Source organism: Marmota monax, unplaced genomic scaffold (genome assembly GCF_021218885.2).
Source record: "Marmota monax isolate L192 unplaced genomic scaffold, Marmota_monax_Labrador192_F-V1.1 WCK01_AAM20220418_F8-fsc00493, whole genome shotgun sequence".
NCBI lineage: Eukaryota > Metazoa > Chordata > Mammalia > Rodentia > Sciuridae > Marmota > Marmota monax.
In genome coordinates, this window is record NW_026692681.1 from 187,191 (window position 1) to 204,342 (window position 17,152).

Sequence of the window (17,152 nt, forward strand, 5' to 3'; positions counted from 1 at the left end):
AAAAAAGTTTTGATTGCTTTCCTACCCAAACTTTAGTTCCAATGAAGGCTTATAATTTATCCATTCACCAAATATATTTCAAACTTCTGTCATGTCCCAGGCATTGTTATAGGTATTGGGAATCCAATTGTGAACTAAACAGACAAAAATTCCTACCCTCATGGAACTGAAGTTCCATTCATCAATTCGAGAATAGTTTAAGCATGTTAATAGTGCTGTATTCCAAAGTAATTGTTTTCAATAATTCATGTTCAGATAATGTTTTATAATTTACAAAGTGATTTCACAAACAACTATCTTATTTAATCTTCAGACATGCTAAGCATAGCAATTATTATCATTTGCATTAACACATTAGATTGCTAATTACTTAAATTCACACTAGCAATTACATTAATGGGTTTAGCTATACTGGAGTCACAAATAGAAGTGAATCTTCTGGATTTCTTTGTACCTCAAACCCATTGTTTACCTCCCAGCTTCCTCAGGCATGACATTATACCTATTGGAACTAGAATAAAACTAGTGACTTAGCCTATTCTGTATTGTTCAACATAATAGCCACTTGTGGCTATTTAAATTTAATTTAAATAAGATTTAAAATTCAGTACTTTAGTCACAACAGCCACATGTGGATAGCAGCTGCCAAAGTGGGTAGTACAGATAAAGATTTCTATGATTACAGAAAGTTCTATTGAACAGCACTGGTAATTGTTTTTTGTCAATATCTAAAAAGAATGAGAAACAATGGAAAGGTGAACATTAAGGTTCTCCTTACATTTTTCTTTTTGTACTATTAAAACTGGCATGAATAATTACAATATCTGAGTGTGACCTAGAATTATAGAATATTCTGGTAACTTAGCAGTAATTTGAAATTTTAGAGGTAACTTAGAGGAAATTTGAAATTTAAATTGTGGTTTACAATATTGGGAAACAAAGGGCTTGGGATATAGCTCAGTTGGTAGAGTGCTTGCCTTGCAATCACAAGGCCCTGGGTTTAATCCTCAGCACCACCAAAAAAAAAAAAAAAAAAATTGGGAAGCCAAGTTCTTTGATTCATTATAGTTAACAATTCATGTTTAATATATCTGATATTTTTAAAATTAGATGTTTTTAATGCTAGCTACTTTGTTTATAAGATATGTACTGGGTGCTATCAAACAGGTTTTGATAAATGTTTATTGACAAGATAAACATTTCATACTAATGCTGGATGCTTTTCTAAGTCCTTTTTAAATTCAAGACCTATATGTATACATAGGCTAGATCCCTAATTTTCCCCTTTGTCACATTTTGTATTTCCTAAGTAGTATAATTGCTTCTGATATCCTGCTCTGCTTGTCATCCAAGTATATTTAGCATATGAATAATGACTATAGTGAGTCCTACAGATGAAGGCCTTGTCTTTATGGCACTTGTATTCTAGTGAGATCTTTGATATCTGGATTCTTCTTATGCTGGTAATTGTACTCGGTACTTCTGTTCGATCACAACACAACTTTGTGAAGGTCTGAGTTCAAGTTACCAGTGATCTTAAATTTTTCTGCTTCCAAAATGAGGAAGTATTCTTTTCCAAAAGTTTAATTCTGATCTTATATAAAGTATCACATATATGCAACACTTTGTCTGGAGGATAGCTATGAGAACAGAAAAAGAGGTTGCCGCAGTCTGGCTGGGCACAAATGCCGCAGTCTGGCTGGGCACACAATCACGAGCCACCACACAGCTTGTAGATTCAAACAGCAACTCTTTATTCCCGAACTCACACCAGCCGTCTACAATCACGTTCTGGGGAAATCCACGTTCTCTGCCCAAATCCACGTTCTCTGTCCAAATCCACCTCCACTGGGCTTCTATCTCCAAAATATACTGTCTGAATCCCGTGAGAACTCAAGGGGAACTCAGGCAGCAGGATACGCCCTATTCCCAGCAGGAATAATCTTAAACCTTAAACCTGGAACCTAAACTGGGAACGCCCTAAACAAGATTATCTTAAAACCGGGAACACCCTAATCTGCCTTGGTCCTTGAGCAAGGTTAAGTACATTCAATGTCACTGCAACATGGGGTACGCTGGCAAGGAAATTGTCATACTTACTTGGCTAATGGCTCCCAGCATCTCCCCCCTTCTGATTAATTAAACAACAAGCAATGTGGCTTAAGGACCGTGCCTGGTAGGTTGTCCAATTCAACATATGGTTCTTACCCGTCATCGGAAAACTGACCTTTAGGCGTCAGCCTCCTGTCTTAGGTTGATACCACTGCAATTGAATCATACCCGTCACTGACTACCGGTCCAGCATACAGCCATACTTGTGGATAGGTCTATGCACCAGTGGGGGGGGTGAGGTTCTTTGCCTCACCTCTGTTGGCCCCCAAATTTGGCCTTGGTGCCAGTGGGGGAGTGAGGTTAATGTGGCTTATGGACCGTGCCTGGTAGGTTGTCCAATTCAACATATGGTTCTTACCCGTCATCGGAAAACTGACCTTTAGGCGTCAGCCTCCTGTCTTAGGTTGATACCACTGCAATTGGATCATACCCGTCACTGACTACTGGTCCAGCATAAGCCATTGGCCCCCAAATTTTAGATCATCACTAGCAGAAGGGAGGAGGATACAGAAATGCCACGACACCAAGCCAATTGACGGCTCCTTGGGAAAAATTGCATCACTAGTGACACCATCAGCAAAGATATGCCAGCATTACCACAATTCGCTGCACCAAACGATAGTTACATAGTCCAGGCAAGTTCTGCAAGCAGTTCAAAGCAGAGGAATCTATCAATATGTCCATTTCCTCCCAAAATCCGTTTCCTCCCAAAGTAAGTTGACTCTTTGAGCATTACTTGTTGAGTTCTTCACCGGCACTGGGATGGAGATAGGAATTCTGGCAATGATGCTAAAGAGACATTATCCTGAAAAGAATTATTAAATATAATGAAAAGGAAAGGTGAAAGTAAACAGATCTGTTAACCTACTTTAAAAAAAATCCTTAACAGCTTTTTACCTAATTTAAATTAATAAACAAACAGATCTGTTAACCACCTTTAAAAACAATCCTTAACAGCTGTTTACATAATTTAAATTAAACCATTTAAATCACGTGAATAAAAAAAATAATAATAATTCGGATCCATTTTATCATGAGCGCTCCTCATATAAGAAATATGGACATACGCACATACAGACATACAACACAAAACACAAGAGTGTACACAAACGTACAACACATAAGAAAATAGTAAAGGCCTTGTAGCTTTACCTAGGTGAAATCTCCATTGCAATGTTTAAAAACTCCACAGTCAAAAAATAAAACTGATCAGAAAAACATTAACCTAGGTTTGTATGAGCTCAAAAAATAAAAATAGAACCTTATGATGTGGAAAAATGCAATAATAAAATAGCTATTGAAAAAAGCATCCTGGTTAATCACTGTCGCAGATGTAAGAATGGCCAAGCTGGAGTTCTGGATATCAACTGTTATGGATTTGAGTCAAATCATCTTCTTTTCGATCTGTAGAAACTGTTTTAGTTAATCTCTCTGGAATCCAAATGGGCTGCTGTTCTCCCTGTGGAAAAACACAAACAGACCCCCGACTCCAGACAATCACTGGGTCAGGACCTTTCCATTGTCCTGTTAGAATATCTTTCCAAAGTACTTTAGGCTTATGTACATTTTTTGGATACATATGCCTTTCCGCAGCACTAAGTCCTGATGAATCCAAATTTAAAAAGTTTAGAGTAAAAAGCGTTATTTTAAGTTTATCTTTGGGGGATATATACTTAAACTTAAACTTAAAAAAAGCTAATAGTTAGAAAATATTTTGACTCTTCTTTTTTTCCTTTTGGTGGTTCTGGGGATCGAATCCAGGGCCTCATGGATGCTAATCTGGTGCCTTAATACTGAACTACACCTCCAGCCTGACATTTCTTACTCTTCAGCTTAATGTATTAGCTCAGCCTTGCTCTACACAGAATAACTTATATGGAAAGGCTAAAAGAGAAACTCTTGAATTAATCTAGATTTATTTCTTTAAATGTATTTAGGAAGGAAGGTAGACACCCTATAGCTTAAAAAAAACAACAGTATAGCTTTATAACTTGTTAAATTTATATAAGACCTTAAACTATTTTTTTATTTATTTAGTTGTAGATGGACACAATATCTTTATTTATTCATTTTTATGTGGTGCTGAGGATTGAACCCAGGGTCTCACACATGCAAGGCAAGTGTTCTACCACTGAGCTCAGCCCCAGCCCCTTAAACTATTTTTTATAAGACCTTAAACTATTGCATATCTGAAAATTGATGGATTACACACTATTGACAGTGTTCTTTCTTTTTTCCCTCAGTGGTGGGGTAGAACCCAGGGCATTGCACATGCTAAGCAAGTATCTATCACTGAACTATAACCCAGCTCTTTTCAGTTTATTTGGAGATAGGGTGTCTATAAATTGTTGAGGTTAGCCTTGACCTTGCAGTCCTCCTGTCTCAGCCTTCCAGTTAGCTGGGATTACAAGCATGTGCCACCATACCTGGCTTGACAGTGTTCTTATACGTAATTTAACATTAAAGACAATTTTGAATGCTCAGTATATAATTATGTGTACATATCTTCTTATCAGGATGCACCTGCTGCTACTCGACAGCAGTTCTACACTGACATGTACTGTCCAATCTGTTTACATCAAGCTTCCTTACCTGTTGAAACAAACTGTGGACATCTTTTTTGTGGTAAGCAAACAATTCTATACTTTGGTAGAAGTAACTGTTTAAATCAAGACCTATATGTATACACAGGCTGGATCCCTAATTTTTCCTTTGTCACATTCTGTATTGCTTCTGATATCCTGTTCTACTTGTCATCCAAGTATATACTGCATCTGAATAATCAACTATATGTGTATGTTTTTTCTACTTAGTACGTTATTTTGCATTTTTGGTTCAAAGGTTAAAAAAATAATTGTTCAGCTTCTCAGTCAATGCATTTCTTTGCATAGTAATTCAAGTATGTCAGTAGCATTAAGGATTCACTGAATTTCAACTTGTTCTTTACTCTTTAGTAGTTTCATTATGCATCCTACCCAGGGCAGAAAGGTTTTTCTTTTAAGAACCCTGTCTAAAACCTTCCCTTAGCTCTACTATCTCTATTTACTCATTTAATACGAAGTTCTTAGTTTCCCTCTTTCTTTTTGGAGAAGGACAATGAGAAACCTAGAACATACAGTGAGAGTACTGATCTCATACTGATGCTTTCCACCTCATTATTATTGTTGTTGTTTGACACTCCAGAGGAAAGATTTCACAGAGAATAATGAAATATCATCATTGCTTGTTATAGCTATACAAGATTAGAGGGATGGCCATATATACTGGACATACTTCACCTCATCTAACCCCATAAATGAAAAAATGAAGGCTCACAGACATTAAGAAATTTTATAAAGGATAACCTAACTGCTAAGCAACAGAGATCTGTTCCATTATAGTTAGTGAAGAATAATAGCAACAGATAATCGCCTTATGTGCATTTGTAACCCACATTATTTTATTTAATTCTCCAGATGGCTTCTGAGGTCTTAAACCTTGGTCTGTCTTCAAGTCCTGTGCTCAGTTCTGTATGTGATTGATGACATTCTTAAAACTGTCTACTTAAATTTATCTAATTATTAGACCTTTTTTTTGTTGTTGTTAATAGTACTACTTTGTGTTTTTTGAGAAGTTCAGAATAACTAGGGTTGTTTTTTTTTTAACCTTTGTACAGACACTAAATAAAAGTGCATAACAAGTAAAGCAGTATAACACAAGTAATCTACCTTATCACCTCAGACATATCGAGATTGTGTTTTTTTGTTTTTGTTTTTTTTTCTTGTGGTGCTGGGGATTGAACCCAGGGCACTTTACCACTGAGCTACATCCCCAGCCCTCACCCCGCTTTTTAGGGGCAGGGACAATGTCTCTTTAAGTTGCCAAAGCTGGCCTAGAACTTGTTATTTTCCTGCCTCAGCTTCTTGAATAGCTGGAATTACAGGCAAGATGGAGGCTTAATTGTTCCCCAAATGTATAAGTTTTCACATAAATGCATACAATGATCCTATAAATTGCTTTCTCCCTTTGTTATAATGTTTGATAAAAAGCATAGAATTCTTAACTACATTATTATTTATGCTGTGGAGGATGACTTAAATATATAAATACCTATCATGCAATGCTGGGTTTTCTATGTACCTTAACCTCATCCCACCTTGCTTCATCCATTAATAACTTCTTCCCTAAGGAGCTAACAAATTATAAAACACTTATTTCTGGTTTTTAGTTTTGTGTTATCTCTTGGAAATGTTAATGATCTGCAAAATAATGGAAGATCAGATGGGGAAATATTACTGGCCATCAGAGACAATAGAAAGCTTTCCCCTCTCAAACCTTTGGTAGATATTCTTAATCAATTTGACACTCTTCTCTTTTGAGTCACTCAACCTCTAGCACAGTCCTCCAGGAAGGGTTAACAGTCAAAGAAGCAAGATGAATTATTTGCCAACGCAGGTATAGCTAATTCATTGAGTAGATCATCCTGTCAATTGAAAGATGGCTTGTACTGTATTCTTGGTTTTATCTCTGATTCTAAGGTAATAGGGTAGATTGCTTCTGATATCCTGCTGTACTTCTTAATAAGCACTTTGATTTAGTGTCTGTAGGCTCAAATGTTTAAAGAAGAAAAGAAAACCTAGTTACTCAACTTCCCAATAAACAGAAATGTATTTCTTTGGGTACTACTTCAAGTATATTAAACTGTATTACAAGAGCACTTTGGCTGAATTCCTATATAAAAAACCACACCTCTGTTACATTTCAGTGAACTAAGAATAAATAGCAACAGATATCACCTTACTTTCATTTGTAACACACATTATTTTATTTAATGATCCAGCAGGCTTATGAGATCTCATCACTTTACAAATAAACAGATTCAGAGATATTGTGACCCAGATGAAAGCTGAGTCATCTCTCCCACCATTCTATTCACATGGAGACCTTTTTATATGGTGGGGGAGAGTTGAAGAACAGGAAAACATCAAGCATTTAATAGCAGATTTAAGTGAATGAAGTGTTTGGTTTTCTAGGCTACAGTTTTTCAGTGCAGGTAAGTGGCTATGACATAATTTTTAAACAAGGACTCCTACATCCTAATTTGTAAAGAGATGTGAGATTAAATGAGTTTAATGTGTTAAAACACATTGACTTGTTGGGTGAAAAAGTAGATAAAATGAAGACATTGTGACAAATGGTAATAATATTACTAAGAGATTGATGAATTTTGTTTTCATATAGTCTCTATTTGAAAATCAGATTGCTCGATGTGCTTAATAAATGTTATCTAATACAGTATTCTGGAAGGGTAGAGATATAAGATGATTGTCCAGCTTTTAAACTAATCTTTAAATTGGTGAACCTGTTGTTCCCCACAGGCCCTATAGTGTCCAGTTGGCCCTATAGTGTCCAATGGATAAGCTTCTGCTTATTTATTTGGTCACCATTATGCTCACATTGACCATTTCTGCCCATAGCATGTGCTCTTGCTGTTCATAAACCCTGAATTGTCCTCCCTCATGTTTTCTGCCTACTGAATCATATGTATCCCACAAAGTTCAGTTCAGATCCTTTCTTCTCTGTTTAACTTTCTACTGCATCCCTCTCTGTACTCCTTTTTATTTAATATTAACCAGTTCAAGATTTAGCTACCTTCTGCCAAACTTGGTGTCCCACACCTGTAACCCCAGCTACTTGGGAGGCTGAGGCAGAAGAATTTTAAGTTTGAGGCCAGATTAGGCAACTTGGTGAAAACCTGGGGATGTAGATCAGTGGTAGAGCACCCCTTGAGTTCAATCCCTGGTACCACAAGAAAAATTTGAAAAGATTTAGGTATCTTCTAGCATATTTAAATAAATCACCTTGGTCTCCCCAATTGGGTTACCATTGCTTATTCTGAATTCTGATCTGGAAGAATAATAAGGAACACAGGAAGTTAAGCTAGGTTGCTAAGGTGAGAGTAAGACTACAGGGAGGATTTTGGAGGTGGAAGGGAGGCTTAGTGTCATGAGAAAAGAAATGTTTCTGGAAAGAGGGTCTCAAGGAGCTCTCAGAGGGGGGACCTTGACTCAGGACCATTGACATGATGGAAAATAATTTCAACACATTTTTGTAGAGGCAAAGATTTATTTAGGAAAGCAAGAAATAGACTTTCAAGGGATAGGCCATCTCAAGAGTGAGAGATGCATTTGAGGGGTTCCCAGCTCTCCTTTAATAGGAAACTTGATAAAGAATGGGTTTGGGAAGTTATGTAGATCATCAGTCTGGTGATCTCAAGATGAATTTCCATGTCCTTCCTTTATGACTTTTTACTACCTGGATTTGTTGTTTGTTTTATTCCGTCCTACCTCATTTAGCCACTTGTTCAGATTTGCTTATGGGACTTGGAGGGTCAAAGATTACAGTTATTCTACAAAGAAGAAAATGATTTGGCCTCTTAAGAAACAGACAGTATTTTAAAATAGTCCTTCATGTTATTAGCCTAAAGATTAGTGCTTATCCACTTAGCTCTCCTGCCACTTTTTGAAGTCACATAAACTGGCTCTAGGCAATGTTGCCCATCTTTACCTGTTTTGCTGCTCATGAATACCTTCAAGCAGAAAAATCAAATTCATGTAGAATAAGAGTCAATTCAATTATTGGACTGGATTTTAAACTTTATTAGGGCAGAGATCATGTAATATTTTATTTTGGTTCCTTGCTTCATTTTATCTAACTACTACTTAGTTACTATTAATACTTCCAGATTATGGTTATCTAAATTCTTAAAAAAATAAAACTTGTATTTTTGTAACATACATGTCACATTTGGAACCATTTATGCTATGATTTGTTGGTTGTCTTATCCGCCCCCTCTTTGGAATCAGGGATTAAACCCAGGGGCACTTAACTACTGAGCTACATCCCTAACCCTTTTTTATATTTTATTAGAGACAGGATCTTGCTGAGTTGCTTAGGGCCTCGCTAAGTTGCTGAGGTTAGGTTTGAATTCTGGATCCTTCTGCCTCAGCTTCCTGAGTTCCTGGGCTTACAGGCGTGTGCCACCATGCCCAGCTGGTTGATTATCTTATTTACAGTGACGTTTATTTTATTTATTGTACATAGGAAATAAAGTATTTTCTATGAAGCCTTATTATTGAAGCAGTTAATATTTTGCTTTATTAAATAAAAATGTTTGTTGCTTAACTAATACTTTAAATAAAAATACTTTTTAATGGCTGGGAATTGTTACTATGTTTGAATTTGCCTGAAGAGTTGGTAGGATGGAGTAAAAATTTGGATGGAACACAGTGGCTAACATATGCTGGGGAAGCACTCTACCCAGCTATACCTCCATCCCTAAAAACTATTTTTGAAAAAAATAATGTTATTGTCTTTTTTATACTTTTATTTTATTTGTTTATATTTATTTGGTGATAAGGATGGAACCCAGTGCCTCACTCATGCTAGACAAGTGCTCTACCACTGAGCTGCAGCCCCAGCACCTAAAACCTATTTTTAAATAAGGTGACACTGTTAAATATTTGAAGCTTTCTCAAGATATAAGGACTTTAAAACATCAGTATTAATGTTTTCTTTTTTCCATTAGGTACCTGCATTATTGCATACTGGAGATACGGTTCATGGCTTGGGGCAATAAGTTGTCCAATCTGTAGACAAACGGTAATATACTTTATGTCCACAAAACATCATTTATGATTCTTCTTTTACAAACTTTAATAGTTTTTGTATTTTAAATTTTGAATTTTTTTTACTTTTTAGCAGAACTTCATTTATCCAAAGCTTCTGATTTTACTTAACAACAACAACAAAAAAAAATCATTAAGACACCACCAAAAAGGGACATTCTATTTGAAATCTGACAGTTGTAGAAGTTGAGTCTTACCCAAGTCATAAGTCTTTATTATAATACCAGTAAAGAAATATCTGAATTAGCTAATCATGCTTAAGCATATATCTCCTATATGTACTACTTTGAAAAATTGTTTTTCTTTTTTCACTTATATTTAATCTGCCCTTTTTTAGTGAAGGTTCTGATATCTTTAAATATTGTATAACATTTTTTTAAAATTTTTCATTTCTTTTAGAGACATAACAATATTTACACAATGGACAATTATAGTTAGTGTAGAAGCTACCTGTGAAAGGAGGCAGGAGGCAGTACGTTTTTATAAGTGTAAATTTGAAGACTAAAATGTTAGCACAGGTGAAATGTGCAAAATAGTGAACAATTCTGAAAAACCAAAGTTCTTAGTTTTTTTGATACAGTTTAGTCTGTCAATTATATAGCTTTGGTAATTATATAGCTTTATACTTATTTTTCATTTAAAATATATAATTGTCTGCCAGGCGCGGTTGCACATACCTATAATCCCAGCAGCTCAGGAGGCTGAGACAGGAGGATCTCCAGTTCAAAGCCAGCCTCAGCAGTAGTGAGGCGCTAGGCTACTCAGTGAGACCCTGTCTCTAAATAAAATATAAAAAAAGGGCTGGGGATGCGGCTCGGTGGTCCAGTGCCCCTAAGTTCAATCCCTGGTACCCCCCCCAAAAAAAACCACACTTTTCTGATAACAATTTGTGAACATATTTGTAAAAAATAGCATTTCCTTTAGATGTCTTCCAGTATGCAAAACAAAGTCCTAAAAAGGATAGAGAACTTCCAAAGATGTCTAGTTGAATGCACACTTTTACTTTTTTCCCTCTTGAAACCCCACTAAAACAGTGAAGGGCATTTTGTAAAGGCATAAATCCATAGAGACAAAAAATAAAATACACAATGGAAGCAGCAATTTTTCAAAAATTTCTTCGTAAAAAAAAAAAAAATTTCTTTGTGAAACATAAAAGCCATTAAAAAACACACACACAATACAAAGAAGTACAGTTCATTATATTATTACAAAGCAACACTCCAGCAATTACTATCAGATGGAGAACTAGAAACTACCAATAGCCCCAGAAGCACACCTAGGCCTCCTTCCAAATCTCCACCCTGCTCCTTCCTCACCTAGAAGTAGCTACTATTTGACTTTTATGGTAGACATTCCTCCACTTCAGCATGCATGTATTATTTTTAGTTTTGTCCAATCTTAAACTTTATGAAACACACATAGTATGCAGTGTTTTTTTTTGTGTGTGTGCATGCACTCGCATATATATACATATATATACTCACATGTGTGTATATATGTATGTATATACATATATATGTATACATATATACATATAAAGATATATATCTTTTATATATATAAAGATATATATATACATATATATATATAAAGAGATATATATATATATATATATATATATATATATCTTTCAGCCTTCATTCTGGCTGTCCCATTTCCCTCATCACTAATGGGCTTGTTGTTTTGAGCACAGAGGGAAGTCCAGATCATCTTTCTTTCTTGTTTCTACAGTTCCAAATTCTGACTCATTCAGGTTTTATTTTCTCAAATGATCAGGAGGAAACTGAATTTTTTCATATTGCCTCTTTGGCTAATTTGATGAATGACACAAGGAAGTCAATACTGGAGCTAATTTGCCAATACCACTTCTTATCACCTTTTGCCATTTTCCAGCAACACAGGGACCAGGTAGTAGGTCTGGCATTAAAGATTTCATTCCACCATCTGTCCCTTCTCTTTGACTCTATCCACAACTTTTCATAGGACATATGTAAGCTGTAGTATCTTTTGTACCACCCATAAATTAACTTGAGGCTAATAAGATAGAGACGAAGGTATCTTAATATAATAGCCATTGATTTCCTAATTGTAGAGTAACTCATCCTAAAGGCAAGACAGATGACTGGTACCACTCCACTTCCTCCTTCATGGGGCTCCTTTAGTAAATGGTCATTGAAATAATAATGTACAGGCTCTGTGCCTCTGACTGGAACACACTCATCACTTCTCTCAGTACACAACACAAACAGTTCTACCCATATTCCATGGTTTAGCTTTAAGTTTCAGTCTTTCTAAACACCCAAGCCAAAAGTCCTCTAAAAGCATCTTATAACACCTCCCACGGTGCTATAGAACAGGCTGTAGAACAGGTCTTTTATTTGGGGTCTTGAAATCACCCAGGGGAAGGTCCATTTCTTCTTCATCTTTTTTGTATAGGTAGCTCTAATATAGTGCCTGGCCAACAGTAGGTGCCCTATTGATGTTTATTGAAAGAATGCATTTTTATTAACAAATCTGTGAATGAAGAGATGGCAATATCTGCTGTTCCTACCACCTACTGAGCTTAGTCACTCCTTTGCTTAGCTATTTGGAAAGCATTTAGGCAGTGAGAAGCCCTGGTTTAACAGCTTGAACTGAGGAAAGATAAAAAACAACAGCTGAGATGATTTAAATCTGTTCCTACTCTTTCCCATTTTTATCTTATCACATAACTCATCAGTGACCGTTTTCTATAGGTTGTTATTTTTTTTAATTTATTTTTCAAGATCTATCACCTTCAGATTATCCAGTGGGGTCCCAGGACATCTGTGGCTCATTCTTCTTAAGACCATGGAGATAGCAGGGTTAAACATGGTTCTATAATAGTATCAAGAATTACATCTTTTATGTGGTAATAAAATATTATTCAGCCATAAAAAATAATGAAATTCTGTCATTTGCAGCAATATAGATGGAGCTGGAGAACATTATGTTAAGTGAAGTTCATCTGGCAGAGAAAGACAAATACTACATGTTCTTACTTATATGTGGAAGCTAAAATTTTATTTCAAAAAAGAAGAAAATAGTAACAACCAGAGCCTGAGATGGGTACAGGGTAGGAAAGGATGGAGAAAGGATGATTAATGAGTAGAGGTTCAGTTAGGTGACAGGAATAACCTCTGATGTTCTAATGGGATAACTGTGATTGACAACAATTAATTGAATATTTCAGAATAGCTTCTAGAGAGTATCTTGAATGTTCTTAACCCAAGGAAATTATAAATATCTGAGGTGACAGGTGTGCCAATTACCCTGATATTAGTATTACATACAGTGTATATGTATTGAAATGTCATATTGCACCCAACAAATATGTATAATTACTATGCATCAACTTGAAGTAAAAATATATTTTTTAAAAAATACATTTTTTTTAATTGTAGCAGATTTTGGTGTTGGAGAGTTGATCCTTGCAATAACTTAATCTCTGTTATGGTAGCAAAGATATATTAAATACTAGTGAGAATATGGAATCATTACTTTAATACCAAAGTAGAAATGCCTAATTTTTCTCTCTTAATATAATAGGTATATATTTTTTCCCAATGGGGGTGTGTGTGTGTGTGTGTGTATATATATATATATATATATATATATATATATATATATATATATTGTGTCACTTTACTACTGAATGTTTTCTAATCATTCTTTTATCTTCAAGTATACATATGCTCAAATAGAAAACTATTGAACTTTTCCTTGGTGTAAATAGATTCAGTGTTTGGATATGGTACCCATTTTATCTTATATGCATTTGCAGTTGATAAGACAATAATAACTTGTCCCCCTCCATGTTGCCTTTTATTAAAACAAATGAGTGAAATATAATTCAGAACCTTTTTTCATTCTATTGAATAATAACAAAGTGAAAAAAAGTAATGATACAGAAGGTATAACAGCTTTTTTTTTTTTTCATGTAATGTACAGGTAACTTTACTCCTAACAGTATTTGATGAAGATGATCAGTCTCAGGATGTTGTAAGATTGCATCAAGATGTTAATGATTATAACCGGAGATTCTCAGGGCACCCCAGATCTGTAAGTAACCTTATAGCAGGCATAAGGTTAGAGGGAACCATTATACTTTTTGTAAAGTGAGATTTACTGACAAGTATTCTTTGACTATGAAAAATTTCATTATGTGTGTTGGGTCAAGTTTTTACCTTCATCATTGTTAATCACTTAGATATAGCTTTTCCAAAGGCCACAAGTTTGCCTTCATAAATAACAAACAAAAAGTATCATAAATATCTTTATGAAAGAGAAACTAGCAAAAAAATAAAAGAGAAAGAAGAAAAATAATCAGAGAAACTAGAAAATTCTTCACCTCTATGGGAGTCTAAATCACAGTTTATCAGTGAAAACTTCTAGAGAGGATTTTACAATTGGATTTTATTCTATTTTATTTACCCTAGTCCCCTGTTTGATATGTTCCCTTAAATATCTCTAGGTTTCAAGTTTATGTGTCATCTTAGCTATTGTAAAACATTTATTTTTATTTTGTTTTTCAAAAACATAATATTTTTAAAGAACACATCAATTGTACAGGTAATTGCCTCTTCCCTCCAAAAAGCATTTGATAAATTAAAAATTTTTGCATTATACTGACTGATTCTGGTTTTCTCAAAATCTAACAAATGATTTTAGAAGTATGTATATGACTGAGTGTGTACTTCATAAACTAGCATGTACCAAGTGTGGATTTAAGTGGGAAGCCTAAACTTCTCTTCTGAGTGAGCTCCAGACTTTGTATGTCTAACTACTTAGCTGACATTTCTACCTGGATATTTCATAGGCATTTCAAACTTTACATGTGTAATATTAAAGTGATTTCCCTCCTTGACTCATTTTTTCTCAGTCTTGATTTCCTTTAACCTCCATTCTCCTGGTGTGATCTATAAGTCTCATTATTTCTTTTCCTTTTGGGGGTATCCTGTTACTTTTGCTTCATAACAGTGTCCTGACTCACCACTGATGTGATAATGCAAACCTGCAATCAGAGATACTTAGGAGGCTAAGGCAAGGAAGAGCGTAAGTTCAAGGCCAGCCTGGGCAACAGTTTTAGTCATCCTTTTTGCTGCTGCAACCAAAAGACCTGACAAGAACAATTTTAGAGGAGGAAAAGTTTATTTGGCATTCACAGTTTCAGAGCTTTCAGTCCACAAATACTTAGCTCCATTGCTCTGAGCCCTAAGTGAGGCAGAGCATCATGGCAGAAGAGTGTGGTCTCAGAAGAAAGCAGCTCAGAACATAGCACCAGGAAACAGAGAGAGCGAGGGACAGACAAGACAGAGACGCTACAGACTAGGGACAAAATATATACCCCAAAGCACACCCCAGTGACCCACCTCTTCTAGCCACATCCTATTTCTCTATCAGGAGATTAATGCACTGATTAGATTAAGATTCTTATAACCCAGTCATTTCACCTCTAAACCTTCTTGCATTGTCTCACACATGAGCATTTAACCTTTTTCTCATATCTAAACTATAAGAGCAATTTAGTGATACCCTGTCTCAAAACAAAAAGTGTGGGGGGTGCTGAGTTTGTAGTGCATGGCATAGCATCCCTGGTTTCATTCCCCACTTTACTTTTTTTTTTTTTTTTAAAGTCCTGTTTCTCTGAGTCACGTGCACCTATCATACTAGTGCAAGTCACCATCATCTTCTGCTTTGGATAACTGCAGAGGCCTCCTCACTTCTTTTTTCTCTGCTTAGCAGCCTAAATAGTTTGTTCAGATCATGGTGCCCTTGTGTTTTAAAACTTCCAATTTTGGGGGTATTGTTCCCACCCTTTCTGTGGTTTGAAAGGCCCTAGTTGAACTGGTCTTCCCTCTCTAATCTCTTATGCCACTTCTTTTCATTTACTGTGCTTCAGCAACATAAGCCTCCCCCTCAGCCCTCAGAATACACTCCAGGTTCTTCCCACTTTAAAACATTCACACATGACATTTCTTCTGCTTGAAATGCTTGTCCCTTCACTTTACCTATGGCTACCTTCTCATCCTTTGGATGAGAACGTAGATGAGAACTGTCTTAAATAAGCCACCCTCAGAGAGGCTTCCCCTGACCACCAACTGTATTCTCTAGTTTTGCCTTCTGTGCATTTTCTTCATGCCACTTATCACAAACAGTACTATAATCAGTGGGGCAAGGACTATGTCTATTTATTTACTACTATATTTCCAGTGCTATGTTCAGTGCCTGGGATGTAGATCCTTAATATTTGTGAGTAAACTGAGTTATCTTTATAAGAATTGATACTGTTGCTCCCAGCCAAAAATACTAAGCTATTAAAGTGGTTCTGTATTAAACAAATGTGTGCTTTTGTGCTCCCTTGTTCTTTGTTCTATCAGGTACCATTTTTTTTGGTGTTTAAACAATAAGAAAAACTAAATTTAAACATTGTTGTCCTTCATAATTATTTAGAAGCCCCTCTGCTACTTTGATCCAACATTTTTTTTAACATATCCTCAGGTATATCTATAGAATGATTCTTTGAAAATTCATCTTGTTTCAAATTCAAAATTATCACTGAACTTAAAAATCATTTTGATGGCTGGGGTTGTGGCTCAGTGGTAGAGCATTTGCCTAGCATGTGTGAGGCACTGGGGTTGGATTCTCAGCACCCATATAAATAAATGAATAAAATAAAGGTTCATCAACATCTAAAAAAATATTTTCAAAAATCGTTTTGAGATTTTTTAATTCAAATTTTTAAATGTGAAACATCATTGCTCATTATTTTTTATAGGAGTCAAATATTTAATGAAAAGACATGTTATATGATGAAGTTATAATAAAAAGAGTTAACTCTTTGATATTCTACCTCCTTCAAAGTTGGAGTTAAGATTATACTTGATATACAAATGTTTCTTATAAACTATTCCATATTTTTTGCCTAATTATTATAGATTTTGTATAAATGATGATACCACTTTAGAAGTGAACAAAATATCTCTGATAAAGAACAGAAAGATATTCAGAAGACATATTGGCTGGTCATGAGAATATTTAAAATATTTTACCATAGACTTTGTGAAAGTTATGTAGCTGTTTTTATTTATTTTTTTAAGTTTCTTCCATACCTAGAGAAAATTATCAAAGGAAGTCATTCTAAAAAGATCATTTCTGTTCTCCTGTGACTAGTTTTCCAAAAGCAGTGTAAGTAACAAGCTATCTAACTGAGTTTTTAAAACTATTTTCTCCTCACTCAGTTCTTTGCATTTCTCTTTCCTTTGTCCTCTCAACATATTTGGTACTTGCTAAATATATATGCAGAGTTAGATTTTTATACAAATCAAAATAACAGAACTGTAGGCAGAGGAATG

At 35.3% G+C, this 17,152-nt stretch overlaps 1 protein-coding gene across 4 annotated transcripts in view; it reads left to right on the top strand.

Annotated features, from left to right (window-relative positions):
* Nucleotides 1-17,152, top strand: part of Rnf170 (ring finger protein 170) — a 39,900-nt gene that overhangs the window by 18,889 nt on the left and 3,859 nt on the right. For all 4 annotated transcript variants that reach the window (XM_058579939.1, XM_046446511.2, XM_046446513.2 and 1 more), the window contains 3 exons: nucleotides 4,629-4,737; nucleotides 9,680-9,753; nucleotides 13,749-13,859. In XM_058579939.1, coding sequence (XP_058435922.1) covers nucleotides 4,668-4,737; nucleotides 9,680-9,753; nucleotides 13,749-13,859 — 255 coding nt within the window. In that variant the 5' untranslated portion in view covers nucleotides 4,629-4,667. The remainder of the gene's footprint in view (nucleotides 1-4,628; nucleotides 4,738-9,679; nucleotides 9,754-13,748; nucleotides 13,860-17,152) is intronic.